At 43.5% G+C, this 16,147-nt stretch overlaps 1 protein-coding gene across 4 annotated transcripts in view; it reads right to left on the minus strand.

Annotated features, from left to right (window-relative positions):
* The window catches only part of LOC115207976 (natural resistance-associated macrophage protein 2), a 43,210-nt gene that overhangs the window by 3,640 nt on the left and 23,423 nt on the right, over positions 1-16,147 (minus strand). For all 4 annotated transcript variants that reach the window (XM_029775639.1, XM_029775640.1, XM_029775641.1 and 1 more), the window contains 13 exons: positions 15,636-15,755; positions 15,269-15,388; positions 14,978-15,084; positions 11,317-11,387; positions 11,130-11,197; positions 10,839-10,994; positions 4,533-4,691; positions 4,001-4,087; positions 3,714-3,833; positions 3,324-3,473; positions 2,903-2,976; positions 831-984; positions 570-632 (listed from right to left, as the gene is read on the minus strand). In XM_029775639.1, the coding sequence (XP_029631499.1) occupies positions 570-632; positions 831-984; positions 2,903-2,976; positions 3,324-3,473; positions 3,714-3,833; positions 4,001-4,087; positions 4,533-4,691; positions 10,839-10,994; positions 11,130-11,197; positions 11,317-11,387; positions 14,978-15,084; positions 15,269-15,388; positions 15,636-15,755 (1,449 nt within the window). The remainder of the gene's footprint in view (positions 1-569; positions 633-830; positions 985-2,902; positions 2,977-3,323; positions 3,474-3,713; positions 3,834-4,000; positions 4,088-4,532; positions 4,692-10,838; positions 10,995-11,129; positions 11,198-11,316; positions 11,388-14,977; positions 15,085-15,268; positions 15,389-15,635; positions 15,756-16,147) is intronic.

The following is a 16,147-nucleotide window of genomic DNA, read 5'->3' on the forward strand; positions in this document are numbered from 1 at the left end:
AAATAACGGTTTTAGAACCAAAAAATCTACAGGCATGTTGTGTAGCCGAATCACCGATGTAAGCAAAATTGCTTTGGTAAGAGGGAAATGACAGTGTCAGCAATTTTCGGTTTAGCGTCCCAACTCTAGTCTTGTTGTCTATCAAATTGTACAGGTTACCTTGTTCTCTCCTCTCTCTCCTCTGGCAACGGACCGACGCGCACTGGCACACGCAGAGGCGCACACGTGGATAGCTCTCTAATATTTTGAAAGTGCACCTTGAGTATTATTTGATGTTCAATAGTTTTTTTTGCCATGGTGGCAACAATTAAGTAGCTGCACAATATAACAGAAACACTGTAGTCACCTCCTTCACATTTTTTAAGACCTGTGAAAACAGATCAATTAATTTAAGACTAAGAACCTCCGGACACCCTGTGAATTGCCACCGTTCTTTGACAACCAGCAGGTGATCTACTGTGCACAGCCGACATTTGTGTTGGTCCATCTTTTAAACACTGTCTTGTTCAGTTTTAGGTGTCATACTCTGGCTGTTCCTCTATGAACACAGAAGGTCTGTTGTTGCTTACCCTGCTGGCCAGACAGGACACATCCAGACAGGAGACCCCCAGGGCTATCAGACAATGCCACGCCTGTGGACACACACAAAGAGGGTAGGAGGTCAGAAGAGGGTCATTGTACTCCCTATAATAGTTTACAATGCATCTTTCCAAACCCTGCATTCAGTACTCAGCATTAAAAGTAATCACTTCATTCTGGTGTTAATATACAGTGTTGTGTGCTAATCAAACCCGGTCCATGGTGTTATAATGACTGCTATAGTAACTCACCAGGTAGCCCACAAAGCATAGGTACGCTATACAAAGCAATCCCGCCAGCACATAGAGAGCCACACTGCTTAGGCTGGTCACGTAAACCACCACAAAGTGCATGTTGATGGCACAGACCACCAGGATCACCAGCCCTCCGCCTATCTTCCACACCCTGAGGAGCACAGGCACAGCTGAGATAGTAAGTTGGCACAATGATAAATTGTCACTGTCATCACATGTATGAAATCATTTCTTTATCAGTGCAAATACAGAAAATCTAACTGCATCCAAAATGGAACCCTTATTTCCTCCAGGCCCTGGTCAAAAGTAGTATAATATGTAGGGAATAGTGCTGAGCGATGAACCGAAGTTTCAGGGGGGGTTCGGTTATTAAACAGCTAATTGACAGACGTCGGTTCAATTACTTGAATTCCATTTTGTTTCTCTAGAGAAATCAAATAATTCACAAGATAAATTAAGTCAAGAACTATGTGGGACGCTGGGCTGATTGGAAGTTGTAGTTTTCATTAGGCAAATATTTAACCCAGCTCAACGCAGAAACTTGGTAATTAACTACAAGAATGACCATAATCCATTGTGCCTCTTCTTTCCGGCCACGGAAAGAGGCGGATACACACAGACCATAGGAGACTGCGTGAAAGAGGAATGACAACACAACGACGAGAGGGACAGAGTTCGTGAGGTAGCTCTACCTGATTGATAGTTAGCTACTACTAGCCTACCTAAATAGGACGACTTGTTCAATGGGAAGCACAGAAATAACAGATGGTTGTCTGGCTGGCTGCTACTGCTTGAGCAGAGATGAGATGGAGTCTCGTGTGGCTCAGTTGGTAGAGCATGGCGCGTGCAACATAAGGGTTGTGGGATCGATTCCCACGGGGACCAGTACAACAAAAAAAGTAGCTTTCACTACTGTAAGTCACTCTTGATAAGAGCATCTGCTAAAATAACTCAAATGTTCCACTACAAGTCCATGGTGTTTGCCTACAAAGCAAAAAGTGGAACTGCCCCTCCCTACCGTCAGGCTATGATCAAACCCTTCATCTCAACTCGAGCACTCCGTTCTACCATCTCTGGTCTCTTGGCCCTCCCACCGATAACGGGAGGGCAGCCCCCACTCAGCCCAGTCCAATCTCTTCTCGGTCCCTGCCCATCTTCCAAAAGCGCCTGAAACCATAACTCTTCAAAGAGTATCTTAAATAATCTCCTCCTCACCTCGACTACTATGCCTGTAATATGTGGTTGTCCCACTTAGCTTTCTTAAGATGAATCCACTCACTAACTGTAAGTCGCTCTGGATAAGAGTGTCTGCCAAATGACTCAAATGTAAATGTAAAATGAGATGATGATTTAAAGGTATTAAAATAAAGTCATCAAATAAAAACTAAGTAATATACACAACTGAAATATTGTATTAAAGTAATGTGAATACATTTTGGTTGAGAAGCAGTAATAGGCATTCACTACCATCATGAGGCTCTTATTGTTTTATTCTGTGTTACAGAATTAAACCCACTGTCAGTGTCAGGAAAAAGGCGATGGCTGAGGGAAGCTCTATAATCATTTTCCAGAATGCATTACATGTTTAAAATAATACTGATTATTTTTTAATAACCGAACCAACCTCAAAAAGCACTAATCGCTCAGCACAAGTAGAAAAGTAGGTTATATTTGAGACGCATCCCTGTCATCACGTCTATGAATTAATTGGTCAATCAGTGAAAACACAGAACCAATCGGAGTCATATAATAATAATTTGGTGGGTGCTTATATTTTTCCTATTTTATGTATGTATGAATTTTACGCATGTGTGAATTGGAAATGTGTTTTTTTTTTTTTTTTTGCATATCCCAACTCCCCTCAGAGTGGGGTCACGGCCAGGGTCAGCCATTATCAAAGGCAACCCTGGAGCAATTAAGGTTTAGTGCCTTGCTCAAGGGCATATCGACAGATTTTTCACCTTGTCGGCTCGGGGATTCGAACAAGCGGTTACTGGCCCAACGCTCTAACCGCTACCTGGCAGGAGACCTGCCGCCCATCTCTGGGGTAGAGGGTTATGATGACTCACAGTCCATTAGCGAAGTCATTCATGATGGATGTCAGGCTGGTGAAGGTCAGGATGGGGATCAGAGCAAACGGAAGCTATAGAACAAGGAAAGGCAGAAAGAACAGTTGAAACTGACTGCATCCAGTCCCCTTCTATACCTTTGAATACAAGCATCAGTGTAACACCCTAAAAGACTCCCAGCCAGCCCTGATTAGCTGTTCTCCACTGGGAGAACAGCAGTACCGAATCTCCATGGTGTTCTCTCTCTAACCTGCATGTCCCCAGACCCAGCCTCTACTCTCTCTGACCTGCCCCCATGTCTCCTCTCTCTCTCTGACCTGCATGTCCCCAGCCCTCATGTATCCTCTCTGTCAAGCCTCCCTGTCTCCTCTCTCTCTTTGTCCTCCATGTCTCCAGACCTCCCACTCGCTTTCTCTCTGACCTGCATGCTCTGCAGCACGTTGAGGAAGTCATTCATGCCCGTCAGGTGCTGCACGTCCTGGAAGATGGCCACCAGCAGGGTGGGGAAGATGGCGATGGAGCGGGTGAGAAGCACCCGTGCAAAACGGGACCAACGCAGATTCAAGAAACCCTAAGGCAGGGGCAAAGAGAGAGAGAGAACTAACAGTCAACACACCCACATCCGGACCTACACAAAACCCATTATCTCACACACACACACACACACACACACACACACACACACACACACACACACACACACACACACACACACACACACACACACACACACAAATGGTTAACAATACAATTTGCAAACTCTCTCATACACACAGAAACACAGCCAATGAGTATATCAGCACGTTCTCACCTCCATGACAAACTGGCCAGAGTAAGTGCCAGTCATGGTGGAGCTCTGTCCGGCAGCAAGGATCCCGATGGCCCAGATGTAGAGGGCCACAGGGCCAAAGAAACAACCCAGCACCACCCCCTGTACAGTCAGAGAGACAGACAGAGAGAGAAAGAAAGAAAGAAACAGTCCCCTCTATGGTTATGCATCTTATCAAGACCTAAATAAATGCCATTTCATGACAAAATTATTGACATATCCTATCACAGGAGGTTATGTAGACTGTTGTTAATCCATTAAAGACGTACTCCCTTGTAGATGTCCACCTGTAGCCTGCTGTTGTCCAGGGGGAAGAGGTCTGTGTGTGGACTGCCTGATGCATTGCACATTGCATTCTGTGACACACAGAGAAGAGCAGCAGCACATCACAAACAAAGGGCGTCACTGATTTAGAGGTGCCATACTGGCCATGCTATATTACTATTTATAAACTGGGTGGTTTGAGCCCTGAATGCTGATTGGCTTATAGCCGTGGTATATCAGACCGTATACCACGAGTATGACAAAAGTTATTTTTACTCTTCTAATTATGTTGGTAACCAGTTTATAATAGTAATAAGGCACATCGGAGGTCTGTAAAATATGGCCAATATACCACGACTAAGGGCTGTGTCCAGCCACTCCGTGTTGCGTCGTGCATAAGAACAGTCCTTAACCGTGGTATATGGGCCATATACCACTCCTCCTCTGGCCTTATTGCTTAAATAAAACATCTGTAAAGGAGTGTTACATTCTGAGACATAAGATGACATGCTGGGTTTGGTTAGTCGTTATACCCACCACTTCAATGTTGGTTTTCTCGTAGAAGGCCTCGGCAAACACTGCTACAACGAAGACGTTGATGAGGAAGGAGATGAAGAGAGCGATAGTCGACTCGATGAAGTAGTATTTGTTGGCCTCCTTCACCTCCTTCTTGTTCCCACGATCTATTGACCGAGACTAGACGATAAAATATCATTCAAATTAATTAAAATATAAAATCACAATTGCTGTGACATTGGACTTTTAGGTTGTTTGCCCCAAAAATTGGGCAATGATTCCATTCCAATTATTCTCAAAATGTATTCACTAATATTGTATATGTCATAGTGAAGGTCTATGATGGCTCTGGGGCAGCAGGTAGCCTAGAGCTTAGAGAGGAGTGCCAGCAACCGGAGGCAAGAAGTGAGCTGGCAAACTGGAGGTTTGCTGATATCAAATCCCAGTCTTCATGGGCACACAAATTCCAAATAATGTATGCGATTGCAAAATCAAATGCTTCTAACGAAAAGAGTCACCTTACTTTGATACTTAAAACCCAAATCGATGCTGTCGTTAACGTGGTTCTTCAATAACTCTGCATTCGGTGTCCAGCTGATTAGTTAAGCCATGATATTTTCACATCTGATCCAAGAAGGAATTTTCCAAATGACAATCAAGTAACAAACAGCTGTTGTGATGGCACATGTGATGCAACAACAGCCCAAGTGTTGGGATAAAAAGTGTTTGCGAGGAATGTCCAGAACAGGTATTCCCAAACGGGGGTACCCCCAGTTGTCGGGGTACGCCAAATAAAAATGTGATTCACATTTTCAAACAGTCCATTTATATTTTCCAACGGGTCTATACATTTGGGTGAGGTTTTTTCCTCACCTGAGTAGCCTCGTTTCACTGCCAAAAATAAAATTAAACCATCTAGTGTTCAGCGAAATAACAACACAATGTCAAATACAGGTAGCTTAGTCCAATAATTAACATCCAATCACATTAAACCGTTACTCTCTCGTAGGAATTCCAAACGCAGCTGGTGCTCATTCCGTTTGCTTGAAAACAGATAAATGGTAAAAAAAAAAAATTTAAAAAACGCCCGCGTCCAGAGACACATACCAGCTCTACTGGTAGTACTGCTACGGCCAGCAGTACTACACCTGCACCTGTCGACGACACAAGTTGTTCTGCTTCCATGAGCACATCCAATGCTAGCATCAGTAATTCTACATGTGTTGTTAGCCCAGCTAGCATGGACACTGACAATTGTGAATCTGATGCAGCCAAAGAGCTACTGCCCCCTTACCCGGGAAAGCACCGAACAACAGACAGGGACGTTGGACCATCGGAGAGGCGCAAATATGATGAGAACTACATTGATTTGGGGGTCACTCATATTGGGAGTAGTGCCTTTCCTATGTGCAAAAGTACTATCTCACAACTCAATGAAACCTTCACTCTTGCGCAGACATTTAGAAACAAAACATGCCAATTTGAAAAATAAGCCACGGAAGTTTTTTGAGCGAGAATTAAGACAACTTTCAAGTAGTAAGACAGATACCATTAATAAGAAGGGGCTAGAAGCGTCTTATATGGTGATCTACCGAGTGGCTAGGACAGGAAAGACCCATTCTATTGTGGAGGACTTAATTCTTCCTGCTGCCGCGGATATGGCTGGGACAATGCTGGGGGTAAAAACTATACAGACAATGCCCTCATCAAACAACACTGTTTCACGACACATCAGTGACATAGCAGGAGATGTCTTGAAACAATTACTGCTTAGCATACAAGCCAGTGAACCCTATGCGTTAAAGCTGGATAAGTCAACAGTTGTGGCGGGCCAGGCACAGCTCCTGGTATATGTCCGTTACGTTTATGGGGGGGGGGTCAGTTAAGGAAGACATCTTCTTCTGCAAACCAGGACAACAGGAGAGGATCTTTTTAAAGTCCTGGATAGCTTTGTGACATCAAATGGACTTTGGTGGTCAAGATGTGTTGGTATCTGTACTGATGGAGCAAAAGCCATGACAGGGAGACATAGTGGAGTGGTAACGCACATGCAAGCAGTTGCTCCCGACGCCACTTGGGTACACTACAGCATCCACTGAGAGGCTCTTGCTGCCAAAGGAATGCCTGACAGCTAGAAATACGTTTTGGACACTACAGTGAAAATGGTTAACTTTGTTAAAGCAAGGCCCCTGAATTCTTGTGTATTTTCTGCACTATGCAATGATATGGACAGTGACCATGTAACGCTTTTACAACATACAGAAGTGCGCTGGTTATCAAGGGGCAAAGTATTGACACGTTTTTTTTAAATTGAGAGACAAGCTTAAAAAGTTTTTTCTTTACTGACCATCATTTTCACTTGTCTGATCGCTTGCATGATGACGAGTTTCTCACACGACTGGCCTATCTGCGTGATGTTTTTTCTCACCTGAATGATCTGAATATAGGATTACATGGACTCTCCGCAACTATATTCAATGTGCGGGACAAAATTGAGCCTAAGATTAAGAAGTTAGAGCTCTTCTCTGTCTGCATTAACAAGAACACAGGTATTTTCCTCATTGATTTTTTTTTTTTGTGTGCAAATGAACAAGCTTACAGACAGACAATGTCAAATGTGATATAGCGAAGCACCTGAGTGAGCTGGGTGCGCAATTACGCAGGTACTTTCCCGAAACGAACAATACAAACAACTGGATTCGTTATCCCTTTCATGCCCTGCCTCCAGTCCACTTACCGATATCTGAACAAGAGAGCCTCATCGAAATTGCAACAAGCGGTTCTTTGAAGTTGTAATTTAATCAGAAGCCACTGTCAGTATCCTGCCTTGGCAAATCACGCTGTTAAGACACTGATGCCCTTTGCAACCACATACCTATGTGAGAGTGGATTCTCAGCCCTCACTAGCATGAAAACTAAATACAGGCACAGACTGTGTGGAAAATAATTTAAGACTGTCTCCAATTCAACCTTGCAGAGTTATGTGCATCCTTTCAAGCACACGCTTCTCATTAACCCGTAGTGAGTTATTCACAATTTTTGATGAACAAATAAGGTTTAATATGTAAGATGGCTAAATAAAGAGGAAAATTGATTATTATTATATTATTATTTGTGCCCTGGTCCTATAAGAGCTCTTTGTCACTTCCCACGAGCCGGGTTGTGACAAACTCACACTCATTCTTATGTTTAATTAATGTAAGGTGTGTGTGTGGCAGGCTTACAATGATGGCAAAAAACAACATTTGAGAGTGCGCTGACCCTGGTGCTAGAGGGGGTACGCAGCTGGAGGTTGAATGTTTGAAGGGGTACGGGACTATAAAAAGTTTGGGAACCACTGGTCCAGAATATTTTGGAGTCTCATTCGTTACGCAAGTGAAGACAGTTGTGCCTGGTTCTACGTTGGCTCGAAATATCCCTTGCAAATTGATGTTGATCTGTTGTTGTCTGCTTGATTTACAGAAGCATCTCGTTAGATTTAACAGAGAACGCGTCAAGGTAATGAGTCCATGTTTTCAGTCTGCTGTGTGCAATTGTGTAGTGATGGTTTGGATTTCTGAGCTTGAACTATTATTAATCATTAGTTCTAATAGAGACATGAGGGGTGCAATAGCTGAGGGTTTACACCATGAGTTGTCTGTAGGAGGAAGGGTTATGGTGGATGGGAGGGGCTGAGTGCAGGGAAAACGGTCACATGTGGCAGTACTGATAAGGGGAAAGAGCCGTGGATGAGGGGGTCGAGGTCAGGTTAAGGGAAGAGGAACCATTTATTTCCCGTATCACTTTGTTTCCTACCTAGTAATAAAGATGCAATGTTTAGCGAAAAAGAGGAGACTCCACCCAAAGTGGGGTACATATACCACCACTATCGTACCATGTCTTTGTCGATTCAGCTGTTCGATCCTTTGGGAAGAATACATTTGGTTTAAGCTTTAATAGTATCCGTTGAGTTCTTACTTGGATAATTAGAACCTAACAGTAGGATAGACCAGGGGTTCCCAAACTTTATCACTCGTGGCCCCCCTTCCAGCATTGGGGAACATCTCGCACCCCCGTTGAGCACGAGTCACTCCTATTTATATGGGTAAAAGCACAGTTCATGACAAACTTCTCACACCCCTCTTGTTGGTGGAGATAATTTCTCAGGTTGAAGCTCATTTCATGCAATTCTACACATTTTGTCATGGGGTGTAAAAAAATAAATTCTGCAATTTTAAATCAATTTTATTTGCAAATCAATACATGTTGCCATGTCTAATGTGTGACTAAAAGTGACAAAAAAATTGCACCAATATATATGGTCTAAAAAAAAACTTAGCTGACATGGGCTGGTTGATCTGGACATTTCTGACAAGTTATAAATAGCTCTCCAAGGTCTGCAATGACTGACATGATAAGAGGAACTGATGATGCACTATCCAATTTCAAAATTATACCTTGTGCATTCTACTACAACTTTCAAGAGGAAGTTTAAAGCCGGACTGAGTTCCTTTAACCTCAGATGTAAATGGCAAAATGTTCATTTCCGTGGACAGAGTTCCTTTAACCGCCGCACAGTTTGGGATCCACTGGGATAGAATATTGCGCAAAACCAAACCCTGTTCCTATGATTTATTCTGAATATAATGACAAATTATACTGAACAAATATATAAATGTAACATACAACAATTTCAAAGGCTTTACTGAGTTACATTTCATATGAGGAAATAAATTCATCAGGCCCTAATCTATGGATTTCACATGACTGGGAATAGAAATAAGCATCGGTTGGTCACGGATACCTTAAAACAAAGGTCCCCACAAATAGCCTCAGGATCTCATCACGTTATTTCTGTGCATTCAAATTGCCATCAATTAAATGCAATTATGTTTGTTGTCCATAGCTTATGCCTGCCCATAACATAAACCCACCACCACCTTGGGGCATTCTGTTCACAGTGGCCATGCACATGGTCTGCGGGTGTGAGGCCTGTTGGGCGTACTGCCAAATTCTCTAAAATGACGTTGGAGGCGGCTTATGGTAGAGAAATTAACATTAAATGATCTGGCAACAGCTCTGGTGGACATTCCTGCAGTCAGCATGCCAATTACAAGCTCCCTCAAAACCTGAGACATCTGCACATTTTAAAGTGGCCTTTTATTGTCCGCAGCACAAGGTGCACATGTGCAATGATCATGCTGTTTAAATCAGATTCTTGATATGTCACACCTGTAAGGTGCATGGATTATTTTGGCAAAGTAGAAATGCTCACTAAAAGGGATGTGCATATGGAACATTTCTGGGATCTTTTATTTCAGTTCATGAAACATGGGACCAAAAGTTTACATGTTGCATTTATATATTTTTGTTCAGTGGGCTTATTGGTCACTTTCTCATTATAAAAATAGCGATTGTGAGATTAATGCTACCGCTATTCATGGCTTTGTATGTGTGCCTGCGTCTGCTATAGTATACAGGGGAAAAAAATGCATGCATCCAATCTATTTCGTCAGGCAATGTCCACATTACTCTCACATATTTAAGGAATGCAATAATAATTTGAATATCAATGCATTGGCAAGGCCTACAAAATGCATTATTCTTAAAGTGATAATGGCCTACTTTTTCTGACACTTTTTGCATGCTTTTTTTGGGGGGGGGGGGGGGTCTGTATTAGGCCCTATACGTACAATTATATAACATTGATGTCCTTGAAAATTACAATTAAGTATTTGAAAAAGTCCTTGAATTTGACCTATCAATGTCTGTATGAACCCTGCTTAAAGGATGTATAGTCCTAGGCCTATGTTATTGTATAGGTGGAGTTATGGGTCAATTTGCATATATTCATTCCTCTAAGTAAACATGTGGAACTGCATGAAAATCTTTTTTATTTACGTTTCAAAGCATTTCAAATGTTGATCCCAATGTCAGTCATTGGCCCCATAGAAAGACCCTTATGTAAGCCTATGTGCATGCATGTGTGTCTTTTGGAGAGGTTGGGTTAAAAGCGGAAGTCAAATTTCGGTTGGCCCTTGTTTGGTCTTAAGTCATAGTGAAGGTCTGATTCCTTGTACTATGTCCCAATTACTTATTTGACTAAACTGTACTCTCACAGTAAAGGCATTTAGCTCCCCTGTACGATGTCAGTGAAAGTCTTACCCTATGGGCCGTACGCACCCTCTGTAGCGCCTTGCGGTCGGATGCCACAGTTGCAATACCAAGCGGTGATGCAGCCAGTCAAGATGCTCTCAATGGTGGAACTCCTCAAGGAACTGAGGGTCCATACTATGTCAAAGCAGGTCTTTGACTCCCCTGTACCATGTCATAATGCAAGAGACCTACCTTGACGAGAGCTGAGTGCAGGTAGATGTTGTGGGGCATGATGACGGCTCCTACGATGCCCACAGCCTGCTCCATCTGGGCAGGACCACAGCCCTCACAGTACGGCAGAAACATCCCCTTCAGCAGCTCCCCCTGGTCCGGACGCACCACCACATACTACAGGCACATACGTAGAAACAAAACCCAACAAATTATATCAAAGCTGCGCTATATATTATCAAACCAGCTGCCAGGTCTATGGGAGAAGTTGGAAAGTGTTAATGATCAATACAGGGAAAAACTTGTTCTTACCTCATACCCAAAGCTTACAGCCATGATTGTGATGAGAAACCCAAAGAAGGCTTCAAGTTTTCTCAGGCCTAAAAAACAAAAGTTGAAAATCACATTGAAACACACCCATACAGAAATTGATACACACCTCTACCCAAGGACCATTAAATCACATACACATCTTGGTATGCGTCAAAGAAACACTCACCATATTTATCTAGAAAGAGGAACACAAAGGTGTCAATGATTGTGATAAGGACACCTCCCCAAAGTGGAATCCTGGTAGATGGCAAACAACAAATGTTAGTTTGAGCCCAATACATTGACCTCCAGAGCGGCAGTTTTATGCCTATGTCTACATCCCAAAAGTCACTGCATGTCTGCATCTCCACTTTTGACCAGAGGCACCCTATTCCCTATATTGTGCACTACTTTTGAACAAAGGTCATTATACAGTGCATTCAGACCGTTTGACTTTTTCCACATTTTTTGTTACGTTTCAGCCTTATTCTAAAATGGATTAAATAATTTTTTCCCCCTCATCAATCTACACACAATACCCCATAATGACAAAGCAAAAACTGTTTTTTAGAATTTTTTGCAAATGCATTAAAAATCTAAAACTGAAATCTAACATTTACATAAGTATTCAGACCCTTCACTCAGTACTTTGTTGAATAACCTTTGGCAGCGATTACAGCCTCGAGTCTTCTTGGGTATGATGCTACAAGCTTGGCACACCTGTATTTGGGGAGTTTCTCCCATTCGTCTCTGCAGATCCTCTCAAGCTCTGTCAGGTTGGATGGTGAGCATAGCTGCACAACTATTTTCAGATCTCTCCAGAGATGTTCGATCGGGTTCAAGTCCGGGCTTTGGCTGGGCCACTCAAGGACATTCAGAGACTTCTTCTGAAGCCACTCCTGCATTGTCCTGGCTGTGTGGTTAGGGTTGTTGACCTGTTGGAAGGTGAACCTTCACCCCAGTCTGAGGTCCTGAACGCTCTGGAGAAGGTTTTCATCAAAGATCTCTGTTTACTTTGCTCCGTTCATCTTTCCCAAGATCCTGACTAGTCTCCCTGCCGCTGAAAAACATCCCCAAACCATGATGCTGCTGCCACCACCACGCTTAACCATAGGGATGGTGCCAGGTTTCCTCCAGACGTGATGCTTGACATTCAGGCCAAAGAGTTCAATCTTGGTTTCATCAGAACAGAGAATCTTGTTCATCATGGTATGAGAGTCCTTTAGCTCCCTTTTGGCAAACTCCAAGTGGGCTGTCATGTGCCTTTTACTGGGGAGTGGCTTCCGTCTGGCCACTCTACCATAAAGGTCTGATTGGTGGTGCTACAGAGATGGTTGTTCTTCTGGAAGGTTCACCCATCTCCACAGAGAAACTCTGGAGCTCTGTCAGAGTGACCATCGGGTTCTTGGTCACCTCCCTGACCAAGGCCCTTCTCCTCCGATTGCTCAGTTTGGCCGGGCGGCCAGCTCTATGAAGAGTCTTGGTGGTTCCAAACCTCTTCCATGTAAGAATGATGGAGGCAACTGTGTTCTTGGGTACCTTCAATGCTGCAGACATTTTTTGGTACCCTTCCCCAGATCTGTGCCTCGACACAATCCTGTCTTATATAGACAGATGTGTGCCTTTCCAAATCATGTTCAATCAATTGAATTTTCCACAGGCGGACTCCAATCAAATTGTAGAAACATTTCAAGGATGATCAATGGAAACAGGATGCACCCGAGCACAATTTTGATTCTCATAGCAAAGGGTCTGAATGCTTATGTAAGTAAGGTATTTCTGTTTTTTATAAATGTGCAAAAATATCTAAAAACCTGTTTTGGCTTTGTCATTATGGGGTATTGTGTGTAGATTGATGAGGACATTTTATTTAATCCATTTCAGAATAAGGCTGTAACATAACAAATTGTGGAAAAAGTCAAGGGGTCTGAATACTTTCCGAATGCACTGACAAAGGGAAACCCAGCCGCGAGCTGTCCAGTGACGCGAGCCTACCAGACGAACTAAATACCAACTATGCGCGCTTCGAAGCTAGCAACACTCAACTATGCATGAGAGCACCATCTGTTCCGGACGACTGTGTGATCACGCTCTCTCAGAGCATGCACTGACCAGCTGGTGTCTTCACTGACATTTTCAACCTCCCTGACCCAGTCTAATTCCTACATGTTTCAAGCAGACCACCATAGTCCCTGTGCCCAAGAACACCAAGGTAACCTGTCTAAATGGCTATTGCCCCGTAGCACTCACATCTCTGAAATGCTTTGAAAGGCTGATCATGACTCACATCAACATCATCATCCCAGACACCCTGGACCCACTCCAATTCACATACCACCCCAACAGATAACACAATCTCTATTGCACTCCACACTGCCCTTTCACACCTGGATAAAAGGAATACCTATGTGAGAATGCTGTTCATTGACTACAACTCAGTATTCAACACCATTGTGCCCTCCAAGCTCATCACTAAGCTAAGGACCCTGGGATCAAACACCTCCCTCTGCAACTGGATCCTGGACTTCTTGATGAGCCGCCCCCAGGTAGTGAGGGTAGGCAACAACACATCTGCCACGCTGACCCTCAACACAGGGGCCCCGTAGGGGTTAGTGCTTAGTCCCCTTCGTACTCCCTGTTCACCGATGACTGCATGGCGCACGACTGAAACACCAGCATTAAGTTTGCCGATGACAGCGGTGGTAGGCCTGATCACCGACGACGATGAAACAGCCTACAGGGAGGTCAGAGACCTGGCAGTGTGGTGCCAGGACAAAAACGTCTCCCTCAATGTCAGCAAGACAGAGGCGCTGATTGTGGACTACAGGAAATGGAGGGCCGAGCACACCCCCATCCACTGGGCTGTTGTGGAACAGGTCGGGAGCTTCAAGTTCCTTGGTGTCCACATCACTAAGGAACTATCATGGCCCACAAACATCAACACAATATATATATATATATATATATATTATTTTTTTTTTTTTTTTTTTTTCCCCCACCTTTATTTAACCAGGTAGGCTACTTGAGAACAAGTTCTCATTTACAACTAGCGTAGAGGGCACAACAACCCTTCTTCCCCCTCAGGAGGCTGAAAGGATTTGGCATGGGCCCTGAAATCCTCAAAAGGTTCGACAGCTGCACCATTGAGAGTATCTTGACTGGCTGCATCACGGCTTGGTATGTCAACTGTTTGGCATCCGACCGCCAGACGCTACAGAGGGTAGTGCGTACGGCCCAGTATATCACTTGGGCCGAGCTCCCTGCCATCCAGGACCTCTAGACCAAGCGGTGTCAGAGGAAGGCCCTAAAAATGGTCTAATACTTCTGCCACCCAAGTCAGACTGTTCTCTCTGCTACTGCATGGCAAGTTGTACCGACGCACCTGGTCTGAAACCAACAGGACCCTGAACAGCTTCTACCCCCAAGCTAGAAGACTGCTAAATAGTTCAAACGTTAACTAATAGCTACCCAGAATATCGGCATTGACCCTTTTTGCACTAATCTCTTTTGACTCATCACATATGCGGCTGCTAATGTTTATTATCTATCCTGTTGCCTAGTCACTTTATCCCTACCTATACATATCTACCTCAATTACCTCGTACCCCTGCATATCGATCCAGTACTGGTACCTTGTGTATATAGCAAACTCCTTGTGTCACTTTTTTCTATTTGTTCTACTATTTATATATGTTTGTCTCTCTGCATTGTTGGGAAGGTCCCGTAAGTAAGCATTTCACTGTTAGTCTACATGTATTTACGAAGCATGTGACAAATAAAATTTGATTTGATTCTTAGTGTAGTAAACTGTAGTCTAGTTGGGCACTGGCTGGTGGTACTGTAGCTACCTGCCAACAGAGAGGAGGTTGAAGGCAATGGCACAGCCAATGACCTCCTGCATGTCTGAGCCAATGATGGCCAGCTCCACCATCAGCCACAGGATAATACGAGGAACCTGGGAGTGAGGAGGGGATGGAGGTGTGAATAACCAGACTGAATATAACACACACAGCAACCACATTCAATTACATTAAACAAAACCAAACCCTTTTATATGGTGTTATACCAGAGTGTGTATGAAGAACTGGAGTGTGTGTGTGTGTGTGTGTGTGTGTGTAAGGCGAGGGAGGGATACTCACAGTAGGGTACTGGCGGTTGCAGACCTCTGCTAGGTGCATCCCTGTGACAACCCCCAGGCGTGCAGCCAACCTCTGCAAGAGGAGGCCGATGATGGTGGCCCCTAACAATACCCACAGGAGCTGAAAGAGGGAGAATGGTGATGAAGCATGGGATTAAATGAGTCAATGAAAGAAATAACCAAGAGCAAAACGACCAGAGGGAATAAGGTATGCTGATTATAGAATTGAATGGAATAAAGTACAACTTCACTGTCAAACAGAGATAGAACTTTGCAGATGAAATCATTTTTGCCATAGTTTTTGAGCATAGTACCCCTGCCGCTAGAGAGTGAAGGTCACCCATGGCTGATGTTGTGTCTGTGTTCACCTTAAAGCCAGCTTTGGCTCCAGACTGTAGATCAGACTCGATGTTCCCTGGGTCCAGATAGGCGATGCTCATCAAGAAACCAGGTCCCGTAAAGGCCCAGAGTTTACGGAAACTGAACATCTGAACGAGATAATCACGAATAGCACAATTAACGCCTGAAAATAAATCTTAGCATGAAGTATTATCTGTCATTGATGTTAGGATGATTCATAAATTCTAAACTATTCTATAGTCAAAGCAACTTCATGTATTTAACTTTATACAGGTCATAAACTTCATGTAATAGGCTCTGAGGTCATAGGCCCTGTGATGTCACTGACTGAGGTAATAATAATCTCTATGATGTCAGACATAGATAACAATAATCCCTGAGATGTCATAGGCTCTATGACTCAATAATCATTGTGATGTCATACCTGGTGAGGTTATAATAACTCTTGTGATTCCATAGGCTCTATGACTCAATAACTTTGAAGTTATAGTCCTTATGCGGTCATGAAAGCCCTTTGATG

Source organism: Salmo trutta, chromosome 14 (genome assembly GCF_901001165.1).
Source record: "Salmo trutta chromosome 14, fSalTru1.1, whole genome shotgun sequence".
Taxonomy (NCBI): domain Eukaryota; kingdom Metazoa; phylum Chordata; class Actinopteri; order Salmoniformes; family Salmonidae; genus Salmo; species Salmo trutta.